General features: G+C 60.9%; 1 protein-coding gene across 1 annotated transcript; it reads left to right on the top strand.

The window, feature by feature from the left end:
* On the top strand, positions 1-25,521 carry KIF19 (kinesin family member 19). The gene is given in 21 exon segments (XM_049637714.1): positions 1-144; positions 1,823-1,903; positions 12,379-12,489; positions 13,129-13,216; positions 13,506-13,642; positions 15,147-15,272; positions 15,623-15,817; positions 17,039-17,068; positions 17,070-17,186; positions 18,399-18,521; positions 19,945-20,110; positions 20,786-20,960; positions 21,096-21,294; positions 21,688-21,958; positions 22,068-22,189; positions 22,653-22,786; positions 23,028-23,133; positions 23,326-23,422; positions 23,917-24,311; positions 24,496-24,655; positions 24,893-25,521. Coding segments are annotated over 21 exon segments (3,003 nt in total). The 5' UTR covers positions 1-105; the 3' UTR covers positions 25,024-25,521.
* The last annotated feature ends 117 nt before the right edge of the window (positions 25,522-25,638 follow it).

Genomic DNA, 25,638 nt, shown 5'->3' on the forward strand with positions numbered 1-25,638 from the left:
GGCAGCGGCAGCGGCGCAGGGAGCCTGCGAGGGACCCGGCGGCGGTGGGGGTGCGGCTCGGCCATGCCCGCTGTCGCGGCCTGAGCCCCTCCACCCGCCGCAAGCATGAAGGACAGCAGGGACTCCAAGGACCAGCAACTCATGGTGAGACCCCGACACCCTCCTCCTCCTCGCCCCCGACACCCAGACCCTGACTCGGCGTCACCACCTGTACCCTCACCACCACTAAGAGGACACTGAGGACAAGGGATGGGACTGTCCAGGGCAACTTTCCCCAAGTCCTGGACGGCAGAAGGAAGGCACCGTGGCCATCCCGCCGGGGCCTGAAAAGTCAGCCTGGCTTCAACCCCACTCTCCCTTTACACCGTCCCGCCAGGGGACCCACCCCATCCCCAAAGCTTGTGCCTATGTCTCTGGGGCAACACTGCTCTCTGATCTAGAAAAGTCAGGTCTTGAATCCAGCTGCCCAGAGAAGGGAAAGTGGGGGTTTCCTCGGGAACCAGAGCTGTCCCCTGGCCTCGTGGGTTTGGGAGTTTAAAGGAATTGGGAGTCACAGGTAGACAAAGAGCCCCCACATACCCGAGGAGCTGGCACGGGGTTGAGAGTGGCAGGTCACTGGCTTGTCACACAGATACCGTCCAGTATTTCCTAGAAGTGCGGGAAGCAGCCAGCCCTCTTCCCAGAGCCCTGGGGTCTGGGGCAGATGAAGAGCAGGCGTCTGGGGGTCAGGTAAGGACTGAAGACAGACCCCTGGTTATCAACGATGCCGTGTTGACACGATGAGGGGGAGGCTCAGTGACCCCAAGGCCACCGCCCCTCCCGCCTCTCTCCCCATCCCCTAACTTCTGAGGCCTGGGAAGGGAGACTTTCGTCGCCAGCAGGTGGGTGGTTATGGAACCGGAGGATAATGTCACCCCCAGACACCACGCCTCTGCAGAGTGAGCTTGTGGCTCCAAAGAGGAGCTGGACCCCAGCCCCAAGAAAGCCCCAGGCTCTGGAATATTCTCTCTGGCGGTTTAGAATGTGTCTCTTTGAAAATGGCTGCCTTGGCCCACACAGGTGACGTGCCCCCAGGGCAGCGATGGAGAGCCTCCTGCTTCCCCCCTCCCCACAGAGGCTGAGGGGGCCGGTAGAGATGATCTGACAGACAGCAGAGGTCCCTCGGAGGGTCTTATTAGCAATATGTACGCATTCAGCAGGCATTTCCCCTTGGTCAGAAGAAATGCACCCCCTTGTACTTTGGGGGAGACCCATGCACAGGATGAAGACCCATCGTCTCTCCCTGGCTGTGCTCTCTCGGTGCCCTGTGCTCTCTCACTCTCACTGCGCTGTGCTCAGTGGGAATGTGGCCGCGGTTGTCGGGATGTCACGGTGAAGTTCCCTGGGCCCAGCCCCAACCTGCCCACCAGCCAGCCCTGTGCCTTTAGCTGCGGTGCATCATTCACAGACGCACAGACGGGCTGCTCCAGTGCCGAGGCTCCAAGTTCAAAGCCTTGGGGAGCTGCAGGTGCCTAATTTGGGCGTGGGACTGATGCAGGCTGGAGAAGCAGACTGCTGTCTCCCCTGGGGCTCTCCCTGAGGCCCGGGCTCCCCGGGGAAATTCGCAGACTCAAATGCAACCTGCATGCTGTGGTCCTTCTCCCCTCCATGCAGGTGGTGGCCTTGAACCCCCGAGTTTTCCTTAAGACCAAGGAGGCCTGGGATGCCTACACAGAGGAGAACCCAGGGGGCTCGCCCAGGGGAATCCTGGTGTCCTCTCATCTTTCTGTCTGTCCAGCCAGCTTCCTCCATCTAATCTCAGGGGTCTGGCCTTCCCTTCTAGGTGGCGCTCCGGGTCCGGCCCATCAGCGTGGCAGAGCTGGAGGAAGGAGCCACCCTCATCGCCCATAAAGTGGATGAGCAGGTACCGGGGGCTGTGGCCAGGAGCTGCAGGGCAGGGCAGGGCAGGGCAGGGGTCTGCTGATACCTGGCGGGACAGGTACCTGCTCACCGGAGGGGAGGCGGGGGAGGAAGGGTCCGCGTGGCTTGAGGCATCATCCTTCCCCCATCCACTGAACTCTCAGTTGTTCCTGGATGACATCGTCAAGCAAACCAGGGTTCTTCTTCCAAGAAGCCTTTTCAGATTGACCCAAATGCAGCTGAGAGCTTCCCTAGCCTGGATGGGCCCTGAACTCCTCAGTCCGGCCATAAAATTTTCACACACTTTTCCATGTGCCCATGACATGACTTCCCCACCTCGACATGCCTGCCACCCACAGAGCACATGTTTACATGGTCTAGGGCTAAAGCCTACCTCTGGTTCATGTTTTGCTAAGTCCTTGGATGCCTGCTTGTTCTCCTGGTCCTCATGTTATTGTGATGAGGTGAGCGGGGCAGGCCCCACGTCGTCTGCACAGGAGGCAGTAAATATTTATCATGTACCCACAACACATGGGGGCAGTGCTCAGAGCTGGAAACCCTGCCCTCGCTCCGTTACTTTACAGTCCTGTACAGGGAGACAAAATCAAAGAATTAACCCCAACAGGGGCTTCGAGGAAACGCATAGTGCTGTGAGGGGGACTTGACCCAGCACAGGGGTCGGGGAGAGCTCCTGTAGGAGACGGTGCTTGAGGTGGAGAAGGGAACTTAGGTTGTGCATGAAGGGAGACATTTCAATCAGAGGGCCTTGCCTGTGCAAAGGCCCCGTGGTGGGAGGGATTGTGATGCCCTCGGGTAGCAGGAGAAGCCCGTGTGGCTCAAGCAGGAGAGAGAGGGCCGAGAGGTGTGAGGTGAGGCAGAGGATGTGGCAGGGGCCAGACCACACTCTCTTAGACCATGGCCCAGGATGTCTGTTTGGGGAGGCAGGGGAGGGCTCGGGAAGCCCGAGGGCCATGAGAAGTGAGCTGGAGGCAGACCGTAGGGCCTCTGGGCTCCCCTGGGGACAGGCACCCGCTCCAGCCTCTTCCTTCAGCTCTGATGGGCACAGCAAGGGGTGACTGGAAGGACCCCATCCGTCTGGGGAGGCCCCGCGGGAGTAGGATGAATACACCCAACAGTCATGCTGAGTAGGCTCTGCCGTTTGCCGACTGTGTGGCCTTTGGGCGGGTTGCTTCTAGAAGCCTCAGTTGTCTCATCTGTAAGTGGGGGGCAGCAACCATGATGTCCTCTCCAGAGGGTCGTTGTGGGTTCAAGTACGCTCAGTGCTTCCCAGGTGCCTGGTAGGGGCACACAGTAGGGGCTTAATAGCTGTAAGCTAACATCATCGATCAGCAACTGACAATTCCCCAGAGCTATCAGACCGGCCGAGTGAGAGGGGCCATCCTGATGAGCCAGAAGCCTCCTTCCAGGCAGGGGCCACTCCCTGTTTGTCCAACTTGTCCCCAAGAATATCAGGTCCTCGGGGCTGGGACAATGATGGCTCTCTTTCTCTGCCGCTCCTGGCTCCTGGCCGGAGTGGAGGCTGACAGATATTAACTGTTGCTGATGGAAAGGCTCTGGTCTAGGGAACAGCCCATTGTGTGCCCACACACGGCAAACACTGGCTCCCTTCTGTCCCTGCAAGTGGAGAGGGAGGGTCCGGCCCCATCTGGCCAAACCGCGTCTCTGAGAAGGTTCTGGGCCTGGGCCATCCTAACAGGGCTGCCCCTTTGTCAGCTTACAGATGTAGGGAGGGTCGTCTGAGTGGCGTGGGCTCGGGGCTGTCCACGTAGACACTGGGTCCTGCAGGGAGAGCGCCGGGCCTCTGGCCTCGAGTTCCTTCTACCCGCACTGGGTTCAAAGGTGGCTCGCCTGGCCTGCGGTTTGGGTGTAGCCACAGCAATCGGCAGGCCGGGGACATCCTAAAACCCAGCCATCCCTCCGCTGACAGAGAAGGCCCTCGCAAGTAGGAGGTGAAGCCACGGGGTCCAAGACACAAAACGGACAGCCCTCTTCCCTTGCCTCCTACTCTGACCTGTCTCCCATCTCCAGACCTTTGTCCCTGTCCAGTGACCCCCACGGTCTGTCTGCCAGGCCCCGAGGGACGCTCGGGGACGCAGCTCCAGCGGCTTCATTGATGGGCCAGCGGGTGGGTTTAGCGCTGTCCATTCCTCCTGAGTTCTGAAGCCTGGCGGGCCAGTGGGGTGACTTTGGGAGCGCCCCCAGGCCACCATGGCGGGGAGCAAAGATGCATGCGGGTCCAGGCGGCCTCCCAGTGTCCTGCCTCCTCGAAAGCAGATGTGTAGTTGGGATGCAGAGTCTCCCTGTACCCACTGCTTTCCGTCGCTCCCCTGCTTGTGGCCGTCATGACCTGTGTGGCCTGGCCCCACAGAAGGGCTCCCCAGTTCAGCTTCCTCTGGCCTGGGGTTCCCGGCTCTGCCTTTTCTCTGTGTCAGGTGGGCGGCTTTTCCCCTGCTGGTGCGGTCACAGGCTTGGGGGTGGGGAGCCCAGAGGTCACTGTTGAGGGCCCAGCCTCCTGAGCCTCAGCAGGGAGGCCGTGCAGCAGGGAGGTCCTGAGTTGGGAGAGGTGGTCCGAGAACTCTGTCACCCATGGGCTTGGGCCACTGTGAGGGGTCCGAGGACAGCCTCCCTTAGAGCTAGGCATTGTCCTCCTGGAGACGCGGGAAGTTATAGCAACAAGAATCTGCAAAGGGGACCCTCCCACAGGCAAAGTGTCCTTGGGGATCAGAGGCCCGTGTGCCCGGATTCTGGGGAAGCTAGGCTGAGGGTGTAGATTTGTAAAGGGGACGGTCTGGGTACCCTGGCAGGCTTGTGGTCTTAAGGCCCCCTTTTTAATCCAGGACCCAAATTGTAACACCTTTGAAGGATTTTGTGGGCTGATGGACGCACGGGGCTTCCCCAGTGCCTGGCACACAGTAGGGGTTTAACACATGTTAGTCTGTGTAAGGGCTGAAATGCAGGATGGTTTCCAGCCTAGAGGTGACACCTGGCCCACTTCCTGCGTCCCTGCCTCCGGTGCCAGACAGAGTCTCAGCCCAGGGGTCCCCAGATGGTCACCTCCCCACATATGTGTTCCTGGAAGGCTTTTTGGAGGAGCTTGGTCTCCTAGTAGCACGGGGGTGGGACTGGACCCTGACACCAGACCCCTCGGGGATGCTATGGATGAACACAGACGGAGAGCAGGTGCAGGCTGAGAGGCTGCAGGGGGCGGGGGGGGGGGGGAAGGGTGGAAGCTCCACCTCCTCCCTCCCACTCCCCATCCCCAACCAAGCCCGAAGCCCGCTGACCCTCCTCCCAGCACTTCCAGGCTGTTTACCTACAGGATTTAAGTCACCTGACAATATGTGTAATCCCATAATTAGCCTTTATCTGCTCCAAGCCCCATGTCACCCCGGTGCTCCTGGGGTCCCATCTGAGGGGCCACGCCCGGGGCCCTCAGGTCCTGGCGGGGGGGCCTCGGTCCTCATCAGAAGACAGGGAATTAAGAACCTGCCCCACCCCGCCTCAGAGCTGTTGAGATGCTTGTAGGAGATGGAGTAAGGGAGAGCCCCGGCCACACACACAGCTGCTGTGCAGGAGAAAGTACAGGGTGACAGGTGCCAAGGGCCACCGAGTGCTGTGGGGGCAGCTGGCCTTCCGCCCACTTCCCTACACACACACCTTCCAGATGCTTCTCGGCCCCGTTGCCCCAAAGAGCTGAGCCTGGTGGGGGGTGACTGGGAGGGGGTCTGAGGGTTCCCCAACCCCCCCACCCCGCCCCGTGCCAAGCCATCTCCCCGCCCATCTTTCCACCCCCTCCCTGCCCCAGCCAACCACCAATCTACTTTCCGTCTCTATGGATCCGCCTGTTCTGGACGTTTCGTATACATGGAATCTTGTACTCTGTGGTCCTTCGCGTCTGGCTTCTGTCGCTGAGCATCGTGTTTTCAAGGGTGGTCCCCACGGCAGCAGGCGTCGGCACCTCCTTCGTTTCTGTGGCCGAGTCCTCGTCCATGGGATAGATGCGGCACATTTTGTTGGCCCCTCATCAGTTGATGGGCGTTTGGGTCGTTTCCCACCTCTTGGCGAATGGGGACAAGGCTGCCCTCACGTAAGGGTGCCCACACTTAGCGGCTGTGTGGGTGCCAGGCAGGTGTGCTAGTTCAAAAGGCAGAGACGTGGGCCCCATTTCCCCAGAGAGGCTTCTTCAGCGAACCGGGGGCATGCCTGGGAGTCCACCTCCCGCACGGCCCCTGAGGGACTCTGCTGAGGGTGTTTGCAGACCCGTGAGAGGTGCAGCCCTATCTGCGCCCTGTGGGTCATGGTTCCCTTCATCCTTGCCCTCAGGGCCCCCAGAGTCCCGTAGGCAGGTGGCGGCCTGGCCTAAGCAGCCAGCTGAGCCTTGGTGGATTTCTGAGCTCCACAGGCTCCTTTCCGGTCTTTTCTGTCTAGCCTGAAGGGGACACCCTTCTTGGGAGCAAAGTCTCCCTTCTTGGGCCCTCACAGGATGGTACATTTACTACTAGAAGTATGACCAGCAACAAATCCTCCTTCTTAAAGGAAAAGCAAACACAAATCCAGAAACAGCCTGACAGGGGTGATACCCACCTGGCATCAGTCTTCTGTTTTGCTCTGCCTTGTTTGTGCCCCTAGAATAAAGGGGCTGCACGCCGGGATCTGGGGGCCTTCCCAGATTCTGCTTCTCTGCTGGGCCTTCCCGAAGAAGCTGGCAGTTATTGGTATGGTTTCCTCTTTCAAGGCAATGGCCCTGTTGGCCCTCCCCGACTTCCAACTAGGAGGAACTTGAGGCCCAGAGAGGTGATGTAGCTTCCTCAATGTCACACAGCAGGGTCGCCCCTAAACCCGATTTGTGGCACCCCTTCCCTTGGAGATCTTCATTGCCAGCCTTGGAGGCTTGAGAAGGAATGGTCTAGGTCAGAGGTTTTCAACTGGGGGCGATTTTGCCCTCCAGGGGACAATCTGGCAATGTCACAACCGGGAAAAGATCATGTTACTGGCATCTAATGGCCAGTGATACTGCTAAGCAGCCTGCAGGGCACAGGACAGGTCCTGTCATCGCGATCCAGCCGAGAGTGTCAATAGTGCCGAGACTGGGGAGCTCTGGTCTGGGGTGCGCCATTTAAAGGCCAGAAAGGAGCCAGTTAAAACTGCAAAGCTGGGCGCCTGCGGGGCTCAGTTGGTTAAGCATCTGACTTCGGCTCAGGACATGATTTCAGGGTTCGTGAGTTCGAGTCCCGCATTAAGTAAACTTGAGCCCCACTTCGGGTAAGCCCCACTTCTCTCTCTCTCTCAAAAAAAATAATAATAGTAATAAAATAAAAAATAAAACTGCAAAGCTGATCTGAGCAGCTTAGTGGTTTGTAGCAGGAGGAATTTCTGTTATGCTTTGTTCGAGGTATTTCTCACCTAGGAGATGCTGGGGAGGAGCCTGGTTCTTCATGGGACATAGTTTACAGATTAGACAACGCTCCGCCCAGCCTGAGGCCCCCTACATCCCCATGGATCTTGGGTTTCTGGGCTCACAGTCTGGGACAATGGAAAGGTCAAAATCTGCACTGACTTAAGAGCAGGTCTGGGAGGGAGGCAGTGGGGGCCTCTGATGAGTTAGTGGGGGAACTTCCCCCAGGCCACTTCCCCCACTCCTGGCTTGGCCTCCTGCCTCCCCCCAGCATTGGGAGGCCCCCATGTGCACTGTATGATCAATGTCCCCGTTGACGCCTCCCAGAGGCAGGTGCCCAGCGTGCCGTAGGTGTGAACATTTATGACCCGGGGATTATGAAGGGGAGTGCCCATGCCGAGCCCGCCACTTTGGGGCCGCGGGAGGGGTTGGCCGAGGTCCCAAGTGGGTTCCAGAAACCCGCACCACCCCCCCCACCCCCCCCACCCCCCCCGCCTGCACCAGGTGAGCCCGGTTGGCTGGTCTATGGTTCTCAAGGCTGCTGTAATGAAGTTCCCCAGACCGGGAGAATTTAACCACAGAAATGGATCTTTCCACAGCCCTGGAGGCCAGAAGTCCAAGGGGTTGACTCCTTCTGAGGCCCCGAGGGAGGGATCCGTCCAGGCCTCTCTCCCCGGCTTGCAGATGGCCGTCTTGTCCCTGTGTCTCTTCACGTCATCTGTTTCCATGTGTGTCTGTGTCCAAACCTCCCCTTTTCAGGACACGGGCCCACCCTACTCCAGAGGGACCTCATCTGAACCAATGACATCTGCAATGAGCCTATTTCCAAATAAAGCCACAATCGGAGTCTCGGGGGAGTTAGGACTTCAGCATTTGAATTTGGGGAGGACACAGTTCAACCCGTACGAGGCGGGCATTCGCTCAGCCAGGCTGCTTCTGGCCAGCCCATTCCCCGGGAGGCAGCGCTAGGCGGCCTGGTGGTTGGGACCCTGGATTCTGGGACCCAGCAGCTCTCCGTCAAACCAGCTCTGTCCTTGTCAGGTGCAGCTTTGGCACCTCACCTATCTGATTCCTCGTTACGACAAAAGGATCACGGGAGTGTCTGAGAAAATGTGTGCAAGGCGCTCGGCACTGAGCCTGGAACACACGGGGGTCCTCGGAAAGGCAGCTTTATTCAGCAAACATTCCTTGGGCGGATGCTGGGTGCCGACCAGGATGACATTTAGGGGGCACGTTGGAGGCCGCACAGGGGCCTCTCACAGCCGGGGACAGACAGCATGTGCTCACGGAGGGGGCCCAGATGGCTCGCCTTGTGGCCATCTCGGGCCTGTGCTCTGGAGATTCCAGGAGGTGAAGACAGGAGGGAAATTCTTGAGCTCTCTTCCCAACCCTGCAGTTCTCACAAGAACCCCCCACCCCCAGGGCTTCTGAGCTGGGAACCACTACCCACAGCTCGCCTCTCACCCCATATAGCCTTGTTCACGCTTTTCTCTAGAATGTTCGCCTCACCTCCCATCTCTCTGCCAACTCCTACTCGTCCCTTCTCTCTTTTTTTTAAGTTTATTGATTTATTTTGAGAGAGACAGAGAGAGTGAATGGGGGAGGGGCAGAGAGAGAGAATCCCAAGCAGGCTCTGCCCTGTCAGCGCAGAGCCCAACGTGGGGCTGGAACTAACGAACCAGGAAATCATGACCTGAGCTGAAACCGAGAGCCTGACGCTTAACAGACTGAGCCACTCAGGCGCCCCGCCTGCTCGTCCTTTAAAACTCGATTCTGGTACCACCTCTTCCAGGAAGCCTTCCGGTAGTGGTAAGGCTGGATCAGTGCCCCTCCTTGTGCTCCGACTGCCTCCTGTAAAGTCAGACATGGGGAAACCACATGTCACTTTCTCTCTCCCCAGTTTACTGCCTGGTACATAGAAGCTTCCCTTGACCTGCACTCCCCGTGCTGCTCTCTGGGGCGGCAGTCACGAGGGCCCGTCCCCAGCCCTCCCCATGGCTCAGCTCACCTGGCCGAGGGGCACAAGGGCTCCATTGTGTGCCAGAGTGGAGAGGGATAGGGGGCGATGCTCGGGAGCGTGGGGCGTGGGCCGGGGCCCGGGCAGATGGAGACCCAGACAAAGGCCTCTTTAAGAGGGGTCACGGCAGCTGTGCTGACAATGTACTGATTCAGGAGCCTGGATATCAAAGGAACCAAATGTCCAGGGTGCCGTGAACTTGTGGTGCCCGGAGATTGTTTGAAGGTGATGGGTGGGCGATAAGCCTCGGTGCGTGCAGCCCGCTGTGGGGGCGGGGGGGGGGGGGCCCCCCAGGGGGCGGGCCCGGCCGCCACCGGCGGGGGGGGGGGCCCCCGGGGGGGGGGGGGGGGGGGGGGCGCCCCTCAGGCAGCCGGCCCTACCCGCATCAGCAGGAGGGCTGGCACCCGAGGGGGGAGACCTCCTTCAGGTTCCTGTCGCATCCCCCTGGGACCCGTCCAGGGGGCTCAGAGGCAGCTTTATCTTCATTTGGATCTGCAACTTGATCAGGGCTCATGCTGCTGGCTTTAGGGCCTCACACAGGAACTGGATCCTGGAGGAGGCTGATAGGGCATTCGGGCTGAAGCCCCGAGGGGGTGGCTGGGGACAGGTGGGCACCCCAGTAACAGCGCAGGCCCAGGCACCCCGCACTCAGCTTGCTGTGCCCACCTCGGCTTTGGCAAGCTATGAGGGGGCCAAGTCAGCGACCCCATTCCTACCCCGCACTAAGCCCCCGCCCAGCCTGTCTGGAGCTGTTCCAGCCTCTGTCCCTGCCCCCCACCCCCCACCTTGTCTGTTCTCCAGCCCTTTTCAGGGCTGGCGGTGGCCCTGGCTCTCCTGCTGACCCAGGAAGGGAATGCAGTCACTGTACAACCTGGGATGGTCCTAGGACAGCCAGTCCTCCTCAGTGCCTTGTCCTGTGTTAGGCCTCAGTTTACCTCCTCGGTGAGCATCTCATCTCCAGAGTCTGGTTAGGTAGGGCTGATGTGCGCAGTGGGGGTGCTGGGGCCTCACTGGTGGGGAGAAGCCCTCCCACTGCCACATCCCACCCGGCACGGCCCCCGGACGAGCAGATGGCGTGTGTCAGAGCAGGTTCACAAAGGTGCCCAGGAGCACAGACCACCAGGGCCCCACCGTTCCTTAGCTACGCGACTTTGGGCCTCAATGTCCCCATCTGGGAACAATAATTATGAATTCATGGGAGAGGGCTCAGTGGAGGTGAGCCGCTGTTACTACGTACCGGGAGGAGGGGCTGGGTGTAAAGGCGCCCACGCCGTCCCTCATTACCACCTGCCCTCCCCCTGCAAGTAAAAGTTGCCATGGGACCGTCATGCTGGCTATAACCACAGTCCGGCCCTGGAGCGCAGCTGAGACTCGTTTTCCCCTGGATGCCCTTCCCAAGCCGAGGCGCTCCCCGACACAGAGTCGCCTTGCAGGGGGCACCTCGATGGAGCGGCCGGGGCGGGGGACAGGGACCTGATCTGGAGGCTCCGCTCCTGGGGGGACTCAGGCAGGTGCAGAGTCGGTGGCACCCTGGTGGCCCCCTCCATGGTGAGGGTGGGGTGGCCCATTACCTGCGTCACCCACGCTGTCCCTCCTCACATCCCCTTGAATGAAGACCCTTGAGCACTTAGTCTATGTCTGGTGCTGTGCCCATACCCGCCATACACATATCGCCTGGGCTCTTCACAGTCCTGCAGGCAGGTGATATACCTGTCCCATCTGGTGGAGGAGGTGACCGAGGCCCAGGCGGGTTAAAGTGTTCACACAAGGCCATGCTGCTAACAAGACGTAGGATGGGCATCCAGACCTTGCCCTGCCTCGTCCTAAATCCACCCCCGACTCCAGCCCTCCCACGCATCTTTGAATGTCTTCTGGCATTTCTGTGAGTCTGGGAACTGTCTCTTCCCGCTCCTACCCTAGGCCAAGAGCCTCTGGCCAAGACCCAGTTTTCTTCCTCTGCACCTGTCCTCAGACTCGGGGACCAGGCTTAGCACACCCAGGACACTTGGGCCGAGGGAGGGGCAGAGTGGAGCTGGGTGCGGAGTGGGCTTGGAGATTGTTCTGGAAAATGGGCCCCTTGATCATCCTTGGAGCAGAGGAAGAATCTGGTGAGGTCCCTTGTGTATCCCCCAGCCACCCCACCTTCCCCCACACACCGAGCACAGATGCCCCTACCCTGCAGGGAGGGAGCCCGGAATGGCCAACCTGGACCTTCGTCCTCGCCTCCAACCCTGGGTCCCTCCCATCCACCCCCAGCTCAGGGTCAAGGCTGCAGGCACCATTGATAAGTCACCCCACATCCCCCTCTCTGACACAAGTGGGCAGTCCTCAAGCCTAGCCCACTTCCCTCACCCCTGTCACCCAGCAGCCAGCGGCCCTGTGCTCCACCCCTGGGTCTCCCCACTGGCTGGGGGCAGGGCGCAGAGGGGTGAGGCAGGCAGGGTCTCAGGTACCACGCAGCGGCAGTGAAGGGGCTGCAGGCTTTGAACCCAGATCCCGGGTTTTGAGTCCAGGGTTCCCCCTCCTGCTTCTGGTAGCTGAGCTTGGACAAGTTACTCCTCTGGGCCTCGGTTTCCTCATCTGTAGAGTGGGAATAATTATGGGCCTTACCGCCTGGCCTTGGAGTGGGGGGTTAAGCAAGTCCCTGCACCTAAAGGGTATAAAGTAGGTCCTGACCCAGAATAAATGTACAGCAAATGCAAGCCATTGTTACTGGTCCTACTTCTCTGGTAGAGGGGCCTGGGGCACCCAGGTCTGGGGCCTGGCTGGCTTGGGGCACCATGACGCCATCAGCTCCTTTGACACATTGTCAGTTGTTAGGGAGGCTTCCCCTTTGGGCATCCAGAGCCCAGTGCCCAGATCGGACACCCGAGGGGCTGAGCCTGGGGCTCAGGAGCCTGGGGCTGCGCAGCTCCAGGACCTCCAGCAGGACCCCTCCCACTGCTCAGCCCGTGTGCTGGGCGAGGAGAGCTGAGGTCAGTGTTGCCACTGGTGTGGGCCTGGGGCTCCCGGGTGACTGCCAGAGCCCCCTCGGGGACCTTTGCAGATGGTGGTTCTCATGGACCCAATGGAGGACCCCGATGATATCCTTCGAGCACACCGTTCCCGGGAGAAGTCCTACCTGTTTGACGTGGCCTTTGACTTCACCGCCACCCAGGTGAGGGAGGGCCTGGGCCTAGGGACATGCAGGAGCCCCTCTCCAACCTTTGCCCCACCCGGGAGGGAGCCCTCAGGCAACCCGGCCGTGGACCCTCAGCCCTCCCTCCACCACTTGCTCCCTGGCCTCCATGGTACCGCGTCCCTGTGGGTGCAAATGTGTGTGCGCCTTCGTGGCTTGTGCCCAGCCTCAACGCATAGACATACCTGAGTCAGTGCACGGACGCCACCCTCTGCAGGCACCCACACGGCACACCCCCAGGCTGGCCCCGCCCCCAGGAGCTGGAGGAAGGTGCTTGGAGCCCATCTGGCGCCGGGAGGAGAGTCTCGAGGAAGCCGACACCCTCCCAGATACCCCTCTTCTTGTCCATCTGGGGGATGCTCCCAGGAGCAGATGTAATGCGTCCTTGGGGCGGGGGGGCCAGGAGCCAGCAGTGGGGGCAGGTGTCTCAGGTGTCCTGAGCTCTGTTTCAGGCTGGTGAAAGCAGAGACACCCACCCCTCACTCCCCACCCCTACTTCTCAGGCTGAGAGCCCCAGAAACAGAACCTGCTCCTGCCCCGGGCCAGGACATGCCTGTGGGTGTGTGTGCTCTGTCCTGCCTGTACACCAGGCCCCTGACAATCTCCTCTTCCCTGCAGGAGATGGTGTATCAGGCCACCACCAAGAGCCTCATCGAAGGCGTCATCTCAGGCTACAACGCCACTGTCTTTGCTTATGGCCCCACAGGTGAGGCGAGACCCTGGGACAGGACCGTATGCCCCTTCTGACCCCCTGGCCTCAGCTGAAGCAGGAGTCAAGGATGTGGCTTGATCCAAATGCCCGCAGGGCCCTCTGGCCGCAGAGGCCCCATCCCCCGCCGAGAATGCCATCCTCCTCGCCAACCCCCCCCACCTCCCTGGCCATTTGCGGGGTCCGGCCTTGGGGACAGACTCAGGTGTGGCAGGGAGAGCCCTGGTCCGGCTGAGCCGTGCTTCCGGCCCCCAACCAGTTTAACCACCACCTTGTTCTGCCCCAGGCTGTGGGAAAACCTACACTATGCTGGGCACGGACCGTGAGCCTGGCATCTACGTTCGGACCCTCAATGACCTCTTCCGTGCCATTGAGGAGACCAGCAATGACATGGAATATGAGGTGTCCATGTCCTACCTGGAGGTGAGCCCTCCCCTGACCCCAGCTTCAGCGAGAGGCCCGTAGGGCAGCCACACGCATTCCGTTGGCCCCATTTTGCCAAAACCCCGAGGTTCAGAGAGGTTACACAACCAGGCCAACATCACACAGTAAGTGAGGGAGCAGGGAGTCAAACTCAGGATCCTAGAGCTTTAAAGCCAAGCCCTGCCCCTTTTGCCACAATCCAAAGTAGCCTTGTCCCTGAGCAAAGACCTCAGCCACCCTCCCAGACAATGCCACACCTCAGCACCTCGCCATCAGCAAGGGCCCCTGCCTTAAAGCGGTATCTGCCCTGCCAGGCCACCTCCAGGAACCCTGTGTGCGTGGGTACAGGTAAGACCCGAGTACCTGGACAGGCTTGAGCCCACTGGCCTGGGTTACCCGGCCACGGCCCCTCCCGTGCCCACCCCGCGGGAGTGCGACTGCCAGGCACCGATGGGACAGCAGTGGTGGGAGCATGCAGAGGCCAGAAGAGCCAGTGGGCTGCACTCCACCTGGCTCCGGGCCACCCTGGCTCCCTCCAGGAGCTGATAATCTCCTGGGTGACAGCTCAGGAAGGGCAGTGGTTGCTCCCAGCCACTGCTCCAGGGGCATGGTGTTGACTCAGCCAGCAAGATGCACTTGGGGGGGGGGAGGGGAGGTTGCAGGGAGAAGTAGCATAAGGGTTGCCTAGCAACAGGCAGGGCTGGCCATCGGTCAGGTCCCCATCTTCTGCCCGGTGCCCAGCCCACCTGCACAGGGGATCCCACTTGTTTCTGAGGGTTTCTCTATCTGAGGTTCTGGCAGCCGGATGTTTCCCTGTGGACGCTGAAGTTCCCTTATCCCCACCCCATAGAAAGGAAGGGGTCTTTCTCCTTTATTAAAAAAATATATGTAGGGGCGCCTGGGTGGCGCAGTCGGTTAAGCGTCCGACTTCAGCCAGGTCACGATCTCGCGGTCCGTGAGTTCGAGCCCCGCGTCAGGCTCTGGGCTGATGGCTCGGAGCCTGGAGCCTGTTTCCGATTCTGTGTCTCCCTCTCTCTCTGCCCCTCCCCCGTTCATGCTCGGTCTCTCTCTGTCCCAAAAATAAATAAAAAATGAAAAAAAAAAAAAAATATATGTATTTATTTATTTTGAGAGAGAGAGAGTGAGCATAAGCAGGGGAGGGGCAGAGAGGGAGAGAGGGAGAGGGAGAGAAAGAGAGAATCCCAAGCAGGCTCCACACTCAGCGCAGAGCCTGACGCGGGGCTCCAACTCAGAGCCGGGAGATCATGATCTGAGCCGAAATCAGGAGTCAGATGCTCAACTGACTGAGCCACCCAGGCGCCCCAGGGGTCTTTCTCCTTAACCAGTTTCCCTGAAAGGAGCCTGGGGCTCCCAGGCTGGGGCTAAGAATGTGCGAGCTCCTCTCCCTTTCTTGCTCAGGAGGGATGGGGAACCTGGTCCTTGCCTGGACCACCTGCCATTGGTCTCCATTAACACCCCTCTCCCCCCCACATACACACATCAGATCTACAATGAGATGATCCGGGACCTGCTGAACCCCGCCCTGGGGTACCTAGAGCTGAGGGAGGACTCCAAAGGGGTGATCCAGGTGGCTGGAATCACTGAGGTCTCCACCATCAATGCCAAAGAGGCGAGTCTCATGCAACCCTTGGGGCAGTGGAGAGGGACATTCACCCATGTGGGCAGGAGGGGACGGGGGACTGCAGCCAGGGCTCCACCGGCTCAGCTGGGGCCGGGGTCAGGACAGACGCAGAGAATCCTGTATGACTGCGCAAGCAGGGGGCGCTTGCCCCTGACTTCATGCCCTTCCTGGCTGCGCTGCCCCTGGGGACTAACCAGATAAGCAGCCTCCCAGCCCGCCCACCCAGGGGCGCCCTGGGCCCCTTCGCATCCCCACCCTGGGCCCCTTTGCAACCTCTAAGAGGAAGGACGTCCTTCCCAGATCCCCAGGAGTGGCGTCCTTCCCACCTCTCCACGCAGATCATGCAGCTGCTGATGAAGGGGAACCGGCAGAGGACCCAGGAGCCCACGGCGGCCAACCAGACGTCCTCCCGCTCCCACGCCGTGCTCCAGGTGGCCGTGCGCCAGCGCAGCCGGGTCAAAAATGTCCTGCAGGAGGTGCGGCAGGGCCGCCTGTTCATGATTGACCTGGCTGGCTCTGAGCGTGCCTCCCAGGTGAGGTCAGCTCCCCCAGGATTGGGGAGAATGTTTGGGGGGACCTGGGGGGAGGGCAGGGATGCTGAGCTCCTGGCTTCCCAGGAGATCAGGTTGGGGAAGCCATCTAGGGAGGGTAGGCGTGAGGGCTCCCCCTCGGTAAGGGACTGAGGAATGTCACCGAGGTGCACGAGGGGAAGGGGTGGGGGTGGGGTATCCTGGCTATTTGTGGGAAAAATCCTGGGATGAGGAGGGTTTCCCCAGGCAAGGAGACCAGCTGCCCAGGAGGAGGGGCGCTGGGAATGAGCGAGTCCACATAAGGAGCTGGGGCAGGGGAGACACACATCCCCGGACTCAGGGGGCCCTGCCGACCACGCTGGGGAGAGAGGAGGGTCCATTACCCTTTCTCAGAACACCCATCCTCACCCTGCCAGCCTGGCACTGCGGCCTCGGCCCGACAGCACCCAGTACCCAGTAGGTAGGCCAGGCCCCCCTCCTTCAGGCAAACCGGGAGGTTTCATGGTCACCCAAGTGATGAGGCCAGGTGATGTCACTGCTAGCAGATGCAAGGGACAGGATATCAGGCCGGGGAGAATTCAGAGGGTTTCATGTTTGAACTTGTGGAATTGGGTTGAAACGGGGGGGGGGGGGGGGGGTGGCGGTTCAAGAAACACACCCCTCTCTGCCAGGAAGGCCTGAGGGCTTCCTGGAGGGACCCAGAGGAGGGGAGCAGCCAGGGAGAGGAGGTGCGCCAGCTTTGGGGGGCCGGGCAGCTTTGAGCAGGGCTTCTTCAGCATTGACAGTGTCCCTGCAGGCCCAGGGACAGGAGGGGGACGACCCCCCCACACATACACACACCTCCTCCTACCCCCACCCCCACCCCACCCCCGAAGCCCAGGGCACCCTCTAGAGCCACGTGCCTGTGGTCTTGCCAGCTGTCAGCCTCCCTCCACGTCTTCCTTGGTGACATGGGGCCAGTCTTTGGGGGAGGACAAAGAGCCAGGCTCTCGGCCCTCCCCTGAAGCTTCCAGTCTGTCACTCTCCCCTGAGGCCTTCCGGTTCTCTCACCTTCTTGAACCCTGAAGAGACCAGGCCCTGGGGCACCTCCACATTCCAGGCCCCTGGTGGGGGTGGGGGGGGAGGGGCTTGTGGCCCAAGACCACCCAGGGCGCAGGTGAAGCCCCTCCCCCTGCCCTACAAGGGCCCCGGTTCTGCCCACTTGCTCACCGCCCCCCACCCCAGACACAGAACCGTGGGCAGCGCATGAAGGAGGGGGGCCCACATCAACCGCTCCCTGCTGGCCCTGGGCAACTGCATCAACGCGCTGAGCGACAAGAACAGTAACAAGTACATCAACTACCGCGACAGCAAGCTCACGCGGCTCCTGAAGGTACCAGCTGCGGCCCGGCCTGGGCACTGGGCCCCCAGAGCAGGGCTGCCCGATTCAGCAACTAAAAATACAAGACGCCCAGCGACACTGGAATTTCAGACAAACGATGAAATTTGTGTTAGTAGAAAGAAGTACATCCCATGCAGCGTTTGGGATATACTTGTACTAAAAAAAAAAAATCGTTCATCGTTTATCTGAAATTCAGATTTAACCAGGTGTCTGTTGTGTATTTTCCCTGGTGACCCTAACCAAAGAGTGGGCAACGGGGAGGGAAAAGCCATGCACTGGACACCCCCCCCCCCCCGCACCGGGCTGCAGGCCTGAGGGAGCCAAGAGCTGCCTGGGTTGGGGGGTTCAGGTGTCTGCTATTTGGGGGCCCATCCCTGGCTGGGCCGTGTTCGGTGCTTCATTCCACTGGCTTCTTTCTTCTTGAAGCAACCTCGTCATTGGGGAAATACTATTTCCATTTGCAGATGAGGAAACTGAGGCACAGAGGGGTTAAGTAACCTTCCGAAGGGCCCAGGATAATACAGGCTGGAAGGAGGATCCAGACAGAGTCTGTGGCCTAATATCGCAACTGCGGCGGCGTTAGCCAAGCCCCATGTCAGCCCGCCCCCATTACTGTGCCCACAGGCCACCGGGAGGTGGGGATGGTGACACAATTGAGCCTCAGCTTTCTCCCTACTCCCCCCGCCCCTCCCCAGGGCTGTTCACACAGAGCAAGGGAGGGAGGGGGTGGCCACAGGCCACATTCAGCCTTCATACAGGGGTCCCCATCCCCTGTCTCGCACTCCAGCTGAAACAACAGTGCCATCAGCAGTCAGAAATGGGGGGCCGGGGGGCCCCTTGAAAGGCCAGAGGTGATGGGAAGGGGGAGGCACTTCTCGCTGCCTTTCCTCATGAGGGGAGGGAAAGGGAAAGCCGGGAGGCCCTGACCTGGATCAGATACTTGAAATCTACAAATGGGAATGTGGAGAAGAATCTGGAAGTGGGGAGGAGAGACAGCAGGGGGGCGGGAAACATCTGGACCCAGGGGAGACCATGTGAGGCCCAACACCAGCACCTGTGGGTGAGTGCGAGCATCTGTGAGTGTGTGTGTGACAGAGCGAAGGAGAGCACACCTCGTGGAGGGCATCGTGGACAGCCCGGCGGGAACAGGGTCCCAGGGAGGTGGTCCCCGGCTGACAGCAGCCCGCCCTCCCTGCCATCCAGGATTCCCTGGGCGGGAACAGCCGCACCGTGATGATCGCCCACATCAGTCCCGCGAGCAGCGCCTTTGAGGAGTCCCGGAACACCCTGACCTATGCTGGCCGGGCCAAGAACATCAAGACCAGGGTGAGGGCCCTGCCTGGAGGGATTCCTGCCACCCCACCCCATTCTCTGGCACCAGCCACCGTGACACTGGCCTCCTTTCCTAGTCCAATGTCACCCCACGCCCTTCCCCACACCCTCAACACCTGCGTGCCTGCCGGAAAGCGCACCGCTCCTGAGGGCCCCCTTCTCCTTGTTCAAGGTCATGTGCCCCCTGCCCCTATCCCCTTCCATCTCCATTTTCGTCTTCAGATGCCCGTTCAGACGTTTACATTTTCAAAGCCCGTAACCTAACAGGCCAGGAGAGGCAGCCGATCTGAGCGCTTTCACACGTCACCTCATTTGTTGCTCAAGTGAAGCCAGATTTACTATGCTCCCATCTCGTGGTTTAGGGAAATGAGGCTGAAGGAAGTTAAGTGACTCCCCAGCTGGGCACTGAGACTAGAAGTGGCCCTGCCTGGTTTCGGAGTCACCCTCAGGCAAATGCATTAGAATCCCCACCACCTGCTATAGGAAGTGTCTTTTTTTAACATGTATAAACTTTACTTATTTTGAGAGAGCGCGAGTGGGGGGAGGGGCAGAGAGAGAGGGAAAGAGAACCCGAGACTCTGAGCTGTTAGCGCAGAGCCTGATTCAGGGCTCGAACTCATGAACCACGAGATCATGACCTGAGCCGAAATCAAGAGTCAGATGCTCAACCGACTGAGCCCCCTCCAGGCGTCCTGGAAGTCTCTCTCTACCCGCATGGGTGGAAGGGTGGGAATGTTCGCCGCCTGAGAGCTAGAACTTAGCGAACGCTCCCCCCGACCCCGCACTTTGTCAGCTACTGTCCAGGGGCTTTCGGTTTTGTTCCAATCCTCAAGGAACTTAATGGGAGGAGGAGGCATGTCCTTGAAAAAGCTCACTGATAATTCAGAATATTACTAAGACAACAGTACCTGCTGAGGCCACTAGGGAACAGGGAGGTGGGGGTGAGCTGGCAGAACTCAGTGGGGCACTTTGGGGACTGAGAGTGGGACTCTGAAGGATGAGGAGGACAGTCCAGAAGGGCCAGCAGCAGTAAGAGGAGAGGTGTCAAGGGCAGGAAGGAAACGGTGTCTGTGGTAGTGGTGGGGACAGTAGGACAGTTCCTCAACCAGAGCAGAACATTCATGGAACAGTGCTTTAAAAAAAAAAAATCGAGATAGCGGAGGGCCCCAGTGAAGGAGCCAGAGCATTTCTCCGGAGCAGTAGGGAGCCAGTGAAGGTGGATGAGCAGAAGCAGCATTTTAGGAGCACGGGTCTGGCAGAGGCAGGGGGTGGGATAGGTTGGGGGGCTGGAAGCAAGGTTGGGGCCATTATCATCATCCAGGAAGACTAGGGAAAGAAGAGAAAGGAAGACCCTGCAGGCAGGCCCCAGTGTCTGGGGTGACTGTACCCGCTCTGCCCTGTTCCGCGCTTTCTGCAGGTGAAACAGAATCTGCTCAACGTCTCCTACCACATCGCCCAGTACACCAGCATCATCGCGGACCTGCGGGGCGAGATCCAGAGGCTCAAGTGCAAGATCGATGAGCAGGGTGGGCGGGGCCAGGCCCGGGGCCGGCCGGAGCGGGGTGACATCCGCCACATCCAAGGTGTGTGCTGGGAGCCCAGCTCAGGCAGCCCTCGGGGAGGGGAAGGGGGGCGGGGGTCAGGCGATGCTGGGTTCAAATCCAGACTCGGGCATTTTCCGGCTGGGCGCCTTGGGCTACTCACTCAACTGCTCTGAGCCTTCCGTCCTGCAACTGTCAGGTGGAATCCTCATCTCCGTTTCGGAGACTTGACAGTAATTAAGACTGGGTGAGATCACACAAGTGACAGATGTGTGAGCATTTAGCTGCGGGGGGCACCACTCTGGGGCTACAGCGTAGGTCTGTGAGGCGGCGCCCGGCATCACTGGACCGAGCACCATCCTCTGTAGATTTGTGTGTTGGCTCTGATGGCTGTCCAACAGATGGCAGTAAAGTGTCTAAGGGGCACCTTTTTATAGTTGACATGAAGGTTCTGGAAGGACGAGCTGAAGCCCGGTTCACACAGAGGAGCTGAGAATCACCTTTGGGTCACAGCCTGAAGCCTCGATGTGGGGGTGGGGTGAGGGAGGAGGCAGCCATCTAGGAGGTGTTTTGGGAGGAGGTGGTGGGACAGGAAATGGTTTGGGAAGAAAGGGATGGGGGGGGGGGGTGGCGACCCAGGCCCAGACTTCCCCACCTGACCCTGCCTCCTCCACTCACTTCCTCTGCCCCCCCCCCCCCATCCCATCCTCTGGGCAGCCGAGGTCCAACTTCACAGTGAGCAGGGCGAGCAGGCCGAGATGGGACAGTTGCGGGAGCAGCTCATCAGCGCCTTCCAGGAGCAGATGGACGTTCGGAGGCAGCTGCTGGAGCTGGAGAACCACGCCATGGAGGTCCAGATCGACACCTCCCGCCACCTGCTCACCATTGCCGGGTGAGCACCGCCTGCCCGGGCGCCGTCCAGGTCCCCGCCGGGGCCTGGGACAGAGGGGGCTGCGGCTGCGGGCTGTCCCCCCCACGCCCTCCCGTGGTCTGACTCCCCCGTTTCCGGGGGTGGCGGCTGCGGCAGCTGGGAGCACGAGAAGTCACGCAGGGCGCTCAAATGGCGGGAGGAGCAGCGGAAGGAATCCTACACCAAGGACGACAGCGAGAAGGACTCAGACACGGGCGATGACCAGCCAGACACCCTGGAGCCCCCGGAAGTGGCCTCGGCCCGGGAGAGCATTGCTGCCCTGGTGGGCGAGCAGAAGAAGCTGCGGAAGCAGAAGGTGTCTGGGGCTGGGGGCGGGGCAGGGGGGGGGGGGGAAGAGGGAGAGGGGGCGGGGCAGGGGGGGGGGGGAAGAGGGAGAGGGGGCGGGGCGGTGCCGTGAGCCCCGAGGGCATCGGACGGGCCGGGGTTGGGGCAGATATCCATGGGGCTGGCCCCAGGCGCAGGCCGCGGTCAGGGTGGCAAGGACGTGGGCGCGGAGGGGCCATTTAGGACCAGCCCCTGGTCGCCAGGCCCAAGACGCGGCTTCGAGGGTTGGCCTCAGAATGGAGCTTCGGCCCAGGGGGGAGCTCGGGAGTTTGGAGGGGCGCCGACGGGCTCAGCGTGGGGGCAGCGGCGGCTCGCGGGCCCGGCCGCCTGGCGCCGACCCCCCCCTCCCCCCCCCCGCCCCTAGCTGGCGCTGGAGCAGCGCTGCCGCGAGCTGCGGGCGCGGGGCCGGCGCCTGGAGGAGACGCTGCCGCGGCGCATCGGCTCCGAGGAGCAGCGCGAGGTGCTCAGCCTGCTGTGTCGCGTGCACGAGCTGGAGGTGGAGAACACGGAGATGCAGTCGCACGCGCTGCTCCGGGACGGCGCGCTCCGCCACCGCCGCGAGGCCGTGCGCCGCCTGGAGCAGCACCGCAGCCTCTGCGACGAGATCATCCAAGGCCAGCGGCAGATCATCGACGGTGGGCTCCGCGCGCCCGAGCCACCCAGGTCCCCACCCCCACCCCCCACGCCCCGGACGCGCGGAGGACCCGAGGGCACGCGCTGAGCCCCGCTCCTCCCCCCCGGCAGACTACAACCTGGCCGTCCCGCAACGCCTGGAGGACCTATATGAAGTGTACCTGCGGGAGCTGGAGGAGGGCAGCCTGGAGCGGGCCACCATCATGGACCGGGTGGCCTCTAGGGCCCTGCAGGTGGGCGCGTGGGCAGGCCTGCGCATGCGCGCGAGCACAGGTGCTGGCGGAGGGGCAGTGCCCGCAGGTAGCTGGGGTGCCAATGGGACCAGGCTGGCCGGGACCCCAGGGAGTTCACTCCCCTTCCTTCTTACCCCAACCCCAGCCTTGCCCAGCCTGAGTCAGGCCCCCGTCCCGGGGCATTCTTCTCTAGCACTTGTCCCTACCCAGGGTGTGAGGGTCAGGGCTGGCTATCTGAGGTATCACAAGTGGCCCCAGACGCCCTCCCAAGAGACCAGGCCATCAGGCAGTGCCCCTGGAAGTGACCAGAAGACCACCGTTTATCCCTTGTGAGCCAGAACACGAACCCACTGCTCTCCCCAAACTCTTGGTCACCTTGTGTGCCCTTGTCACCCTGTGCTGTCACCTGGTCCAGGACCAAGTCTTCCGACTGCCCTCCCCTGCCTCCACCTTCCCTCCCCAGGACAGCTCCTTGTCCAGAATTGCCCCAGCAGGAACCGCGCTGACTCCGGAGTCTGACCCGGAGAGTGTGAAGACGCTGAGCTCTGAGGTCCAGCGCCCGCAGAACAGCATCCTCCCGCCCCTCAGCACGGAGAGGTGAGGCCAGAGACCACGTCCAGACCGTCCTGCCAGCCTGAGCCACCACCTGCTGAGCCGTAGCCCAGGGATGCCAACCCAGACTAGAGCTAATTGGGGGAGAAGGAGCAGGAACGAAAGGGAGGGGGAGGCACCCATCTGGAGCCCGAACTCCTGGGTTCTCTCTCCCCTCGGGGTGGGGGTGGGACCTCAATGGGACGAGCCTGGCCAAGAGCCACTCATCCGCCTCTGCCAACCTCAGTGAAGCCAACCGCGTGTTCAAAGCCAGTCCCCGGGCCTGGCACGTGAAGAGCTCCTCTGTGCCCACCCCACCCCCCATCCAGATCGGCGGCCTGGTGACCCAGGAGGTGAGCACTGAGCACCACTGGCCCCGGGATCCTCTGCTGGGGGGTGGGAGCACAGGGTAGACCGCCAGTGGTTGGGATGGAGCCTTTCCAAAATGGCCATCACTGCCTCCCCCCGCCCCCCACCGAGGCCGCACTGTCTCTGCTGAGTGGGGCGTCTTAATGCCTTTCTCTTCTCAATCACTTCACCTGCAGGTGCCCCCTGAGGATGGCCCGGTCAGCCTGAGCAGCCGGATCAACTCTTCCCCCGACAGCAGTGAGAACCTATCAGAGATCCCCTTGTCCTACAAAGGTGTGCCCCCTGCCAGCCTGAGCCTGGCACCATTGAAACTTTGGTGCTACCCATTCTGTAAAGAGAGGCACCAATGCCCAGAGAGGATTATCCACCGGCTCAAGGACACACAGAGAGCTGACAGCACAATCAGAAGTTAGAACGGGGAGTACATGGCACTTAGGATCATGTCCCCCCCCCCCCCGCCCCCTCCCGCGATAATAACTATAATAGCAAATATAGATGGAATCCCTACCCTCTAACTGCAGGCTAAGCCCATCTTCTCAGTTAATCCTCACAACGACCCTATGGGGTTAATGTCACCATCCCCACTTTACAGATGAAAGTAAGGCTTGGAAACTTGCCCCCCGGTTTCTTAAACAGCAAGCAAGTGGGAGAGCTGACCTTCCGGCTCTACTCATTTCCTGTCTCGGCAGAGGAGGGGCGTTGGAGGTGAGGGAGGGGGAGGAATATGTGATCCTGACCCCAGGTTGGGTGCTCCTTTCCCGCTGCAGAGAAGAAGGAGATCCTGACGGGCACCAAGTGCATCTCAGTGAAGGCGGCCAGGCGGCGCTCACGGGCTTTGGGCGCCGAGGGGCGCCACCTGCTGGCACCTGCGATGGAGTGCAGCAGCCTGTCTCTGCCCTCGCTGAGTGAGGCCGATTCGCAGCCCCCGGGCCCTCTGGCCTGCAAGCGGCCACCCAGCCCCACGCTGCAGCACGCTGCCAGTGAGGACAACCTGTCTAGCAGCACAGGCGAGGCCCCATCCCAGGCAGTCGGGCCTGTCGGCGATGGCCCCGGGCCCTGGATGCGTGGCCAGAAGAAAAGCCCGGGCAAGAGACGGGAGGAGTCCCTGGAGGCCAAGAAGAGGAAACGGAGGTCCCGGTCCTTTGAGGTCACGGGGCAAGGGGTGAGGCAAAAGACAGGGCATGGGGTGTCTGTGCCCCTTCATTGTAGATGAGAGCCCGGACTCCTCCAGAGGCCCCAGGGCACCTCCAGCCCTGCGCCACCCTCCATGCCTCTGTCTCCCGGGCTGGCATGGGGGCATACACCATACGGCCCCGACTCACCTCACTGTTCTCCAACCACCGCAGCTCTCCCGCCCCAAGACACACCTCCTGGGGCCCCGTCCCACAGAGAGCATCTCGGACCACAGGGTGCCCGTGTGTGGACACCCAGCACCTGGTATCCGGCATCTGGGAAAGGTCACGCTGCCTTTGGCCAAGGTCAAACTCCCTCCAAGCCAGAGCACGGGTCAGTACCAGCGAGGGATGGAATGGGGAAGGGGAGCCCTTGGCCAGCCCAGGAAGGAGGCGTGTTGATTTCCCTGTACCTATGGCTGTCCACGGTTGGAAACCGGGCTCTCACAGAAACGTCTATGGGACTGGTCTCTTGGGCTTGTGCCCCTGAGGAGTTCAAGGCCGCTGGATGACCAGAGAGGGAGTGGGAGGAATTCCTAACCCCCTGCTCCCGGCCCTTTCTCTGTTGCAGGCCCTGGGGACCCCTCACCCCTCGCTGTTCCCTCCAACCCAGCTGGTATTTCCCGACGGGCTGCCCGTGGGCCCCGCCTGCCTCATGGCGCAAGCACCCATGGCAAAGACGTACGCTTCCGGCATACCTGAGGGGACTGGAACCTGCCCTCCTGCCCCCAAGGCTGGATGGGGTGTAGCAGAAAATAGGAGGTGGAGGCTGGGCGGATGGGGGTGACCTGCAAACAGGAGCTCAGGATCTCAGAAGGCTGGGGCTCCTGAGGCCCAGGAATCATGAGGGTGCCTGCCCAACACCTCCATGCTTTCGGTGCCACTGGGGAAGGGAGGTGAGCCCAGGAAGCATGGCCAGGATGACAGGACTTCCTGGCCTCCCTGCCCTGAATAGAACCCCGTTGCCAAAACCCTGTAGAAATGTGCGGCCAGACTCGGCCTTGGATGTGGAAGGGTGGTGAGGTGAAGGGAGCTGTTAGTGGGACAGGGCCCCTGGGCTCAAGTCTGGGGCAAGGCCATCCTGGATGGTTGGGGAGGTCACTTCAGTCACTTCACATACTATGGTTGGGGCAGAGGAGGATATCTGGTTTTGTTACTTGGCAGTATAATAATAAAATCCCATTTGGGTCTTGATGGTTATTTTGGAATCTAGACCTTGTCTAGAATGTGGGGTGCTCGTGACTGATAAAGAGGCAATCCGGCTCCCTTCCTCCCTCCCTCCCCAACACCCATCTCCACCTGGCCGGTTCCACTGCA

The sequence above is a fragment of the Panthera uncia genome, chromosome E1, assembly GCF_023721935.1.
Source record: "Panthera uncia isolate 11264 chromosome E1, Puncia_PCG_1.0, whole genome shotgun sequence".
Taxonomy (NCBI): Eukaryota; Metazoa; Chordata; class Mammalia; order Carnivora; family Felidae; genus Panthera; species Panthera uncia.